Source organism: Mesitornis unicolor, unplaced genomic scaffold (assembly GCF_000695765.1).
Source record: "Mesitornis unicolor isolate BGI_N332 unplaced genomic scaffold, ASM69576v1 scaffold39459, whole genome shotgun sequence".
Taxonomy (NCBI): Eukaryota; Metazoa; Chordata; class Aves; order Mesitornithiformes; family Mesitornithidae; genus Mesitornis; species Mesitornis unicolor.
Window position 1 is genome coordinate 26,047 of NW_010210045.1, and position 2,949 is coordinate 28,995.

The window sequence follows — 2,949 nt, forward strand, 5'->3', positions numbered from 1 at the left end:
TTCCTACTCTGGGCCTTGCCCAAGTCCTGGTGCAATAAACCACCTCTCCTCCCACCCCCCACCCCACAGTTTCTCCAGTTCCTTCACAGCCTCTCCCTGGGGACACTGACAAAGACATTAAGTATCTCTCTTTCTTCCCCCAGTTTCATTAAAGGACCTGTAACACACCAGGACCTGAGAAAAAACAGACCTCCCCCATTCCCAAGCTCTACCAGCTCTCTCTCTGGTCTCCTATCTCACACCTAATCACTTGCCTAAAGCTCTCAGATGGGGAGCCTGAAGTGCTCCAAGCAATACAGCAGCAGTGGTTAGCAGCCCCTGATGCAAAGCACCATCTTTAAAGCAACAGCTCAATGTTACCAATAGCCCAGAGGTCTCACTAGAATATTCTCTTCAGCTAGCAGTCTTTGGGATCTACAGCTTTGAGCTGATGGAGGATTTTTCCAGCCATGGCATCTTTTTACAGCAGTAGATCAGTGCTTGGGGTGCTCAGACATCAACTCTACGACTTAAACAAGGAGATGATGCAGCACCACGGCAGCTACAAGGTTGCTGGTAGCAAGCAGGCATGAGAGGCAACAGAGCTAGATCAGGAACTGTGACAGGGAGTTGTGCTGAGAAGAGCTTTGTGAGAATGTGATCCTGCAGCAAAGCCATGCTTTAAAATCACTTTGCACCTGAGCTGCTGTCTCACATCCACTGGGAATAGAGGGCTGCCTTCAAGCAAGTGAGGAGCTAGTTGATTCCACCACCTCCCTGCTTAGGCAGGGGCTCCAGCAAACATTGTCTTCCAATTTTTGTGTATCACAAGGGAAGAGCAGCTTCTTGACAGCAGAAATTTCCTATTAAGTTCTAACAGAGGGCCATGCTGGGTGCTTTGCCCTAGAAGTGCTCCCAGTTTGTGGTAGAAAACCTCTCCTTTACCTATCCAGGATACCCAAACTCAAGTAGGGTTCACGCAGCTCCTTCCTCAAGGAGGACCAGACCCCAGACACCTCTGTACTCACCCACAGCACAGTCATCCACAGACATCCACATTCATCCAGACAACACAAAGCATGCCAAAAGCTGTGGTTGTTCTGAGGCCCAGCTCAGGTTCAGGAGGCTGACACAAAATGGAGCAGAGCCCACTTAAATGTGCCTACAAGATCCCAGTAAATCACATCAAGGCCTTAGTGTTTGCACTAGTCCAGTCTGCTGCTTCGCTATACAGGCAATAACTGAGCTGCAGATTCTACTTTTTGGATTCTTGTTTGAAAAACTGACCCGAGATCCCAGGAACTGCTTTCAATGCAGCAGTGTTTCAGGGTTTAGCCAGCAAGAGAGATCTATTAAGACACATAGCATCCGAAAATAGGCCCAACCTGCTCCACCCAGCCAGGCCTCTGTGGTCAGGGGGTACCATCACAGCCCCTTTGGAACTTCAAACAAAAACATGCAGTCTCTTTTGTTTCCCTTCAATTTTATTTAGCAAAATGCAATCACTTCAGTCCTGCCAAGTGCACAGCCTGACCTGAAGGCCAGCTTGGGGAGGCACACACTGAAAGCAGGGCTGGCTCTGCCTTTTAGCTCAATTCTTGCTCTTGGATGCGAAGGACAACACAAGCAGCTGTCAGGAGAGCAAGCACAGGTGAAAGGTGGGCCCTGTTCCAGGCACCTTTCCCTTCCACCAAACCAGTCCACCTCACACACAGCCTAGACTTGCTTCACATGGCTCAGAGTTTGGCTGATCTCAACCTGACCAGCACACACAGGTCATAAAGCATCCCAGCTCAACTTGCCCTTCAAATTCTGTATCCACACAAAAAATAGGAAAAAAAAAAAAAAGGTAAAAACTCCCACACTTAATGGAACAAACTCTGATTTGCAGGAAATAAAATGGGTAAAGGACAATTGGCCTTTATTTCCACTAACAGGCAGGTGAGGTTGAGAAAGTCTGGCCCTTTGTGCATTCTTCAATGTAGCTTTCTGGCAGTCAAAAAAATCCCTTCAGAAGCCTTGGGGGCCATTCTCACCTCTCCTGCCCTGCAATTCCCTGAGCCAAGTGTCAACTCTGCTGAGTTGAGGTGACCAGAAGCAGCTGTGGTGCCCTTCATGGGGCCGTGAAGTCTAGGACGTACAGGGCTGATGCCAGGGCAGCGTACAGATGGGTGGTACTGAAACGGAGGCAGTACACTGGGCTGCTGGTGGGTGAAGACAGGTGAAAGCTCTGCAAGAAAACAGGAAAATCAACCTTTCAAAGAAGAGGTCAGCCCAAAGACCCCAACTGGTGTTACAGAACCAAAGGCCGAAATGCCTGAGCAAAGCAGGCATATAGGTTAGGTTCCCCGTGGTGAGCTTGCCCCAAAGCAGCCCAGCAGCCCCTCTCTCTTCTTCCAAAGAGAAGCTGCCGGAGATGCTTTGCTGCTGCCCGGCCTCTGGCCAGCCCTCACCTGCAGGCACTGAGTCTGCCGCTTATCCCAGAGGCGCACCACGCCATAGTAGGAAGAGCCACTGGCGATCATGTGGTTCTTATCACTCCTTATGCAGTACAGGGCACTGTCATGGGGCTCTTCCCACTCCCGGACACATTTCCTGCAAGGACAACACAAACCAGAGTGGGGATGAGTCTCCACACCTCCACCACTGGAACTGAGGCCAATTTTGCCTTAAGGAGCCAATTCAGCTGCATGCAGGTCCCCAGATATGGTACAGGGAGAGCCCAGGAGCCTCATGGGGGCCCCACACGGCAACAGGGCAAGCTCACCTGGTGCTGGTCCGTATGTCCCAGTAGCGGATGTAGGTGTCATACCCACACGAAAGGAGAAGGGAGGGTGTTTCATAGAAGACATCAAGAACGCCAGCTCCATGGTGGAAGTCAGTCCCTAAACAGGTCAACAGCTGGCCCCTACAATGAAACACAACAGAAGAAGAATCATTCAGAGCAGCGTGCCCTTCGAATTCAGCAGG

General features: G+C 50.6%; 1 protein-coding gene across 1 annotated transcript in view; it reads right to left on the minus strand.

The window, feature by feature from the left end:
* Positions 1-1,737: 1,737 nt before the first annotated feature.
* The window catches only part of FBXW4 (F-box and WD repeat domain containing 4), a gene marked incomplete at its 5' end in the record, with an annotated part of 14,633 nt that continues 13,421 nt past the window's right edge, over positions 1,738-2,949 (minus strand). Inside the window, 3 exons of the mRNA XM_010193062.1 lie at positions 1,738-2,209; positions 2,433-2,574; positions 2,747-2,887. Of these exons, the coding sequence (XP_010191364.1) occupies positions 2,093-2,209; positions 2,433-2,574; positions 2,747-2,887 (400 nt within the window). The remainder of the gene's footprint in view (positions 2,210-2,432; positions 2,575-2,746; positions 2,888-2,949) is intronic.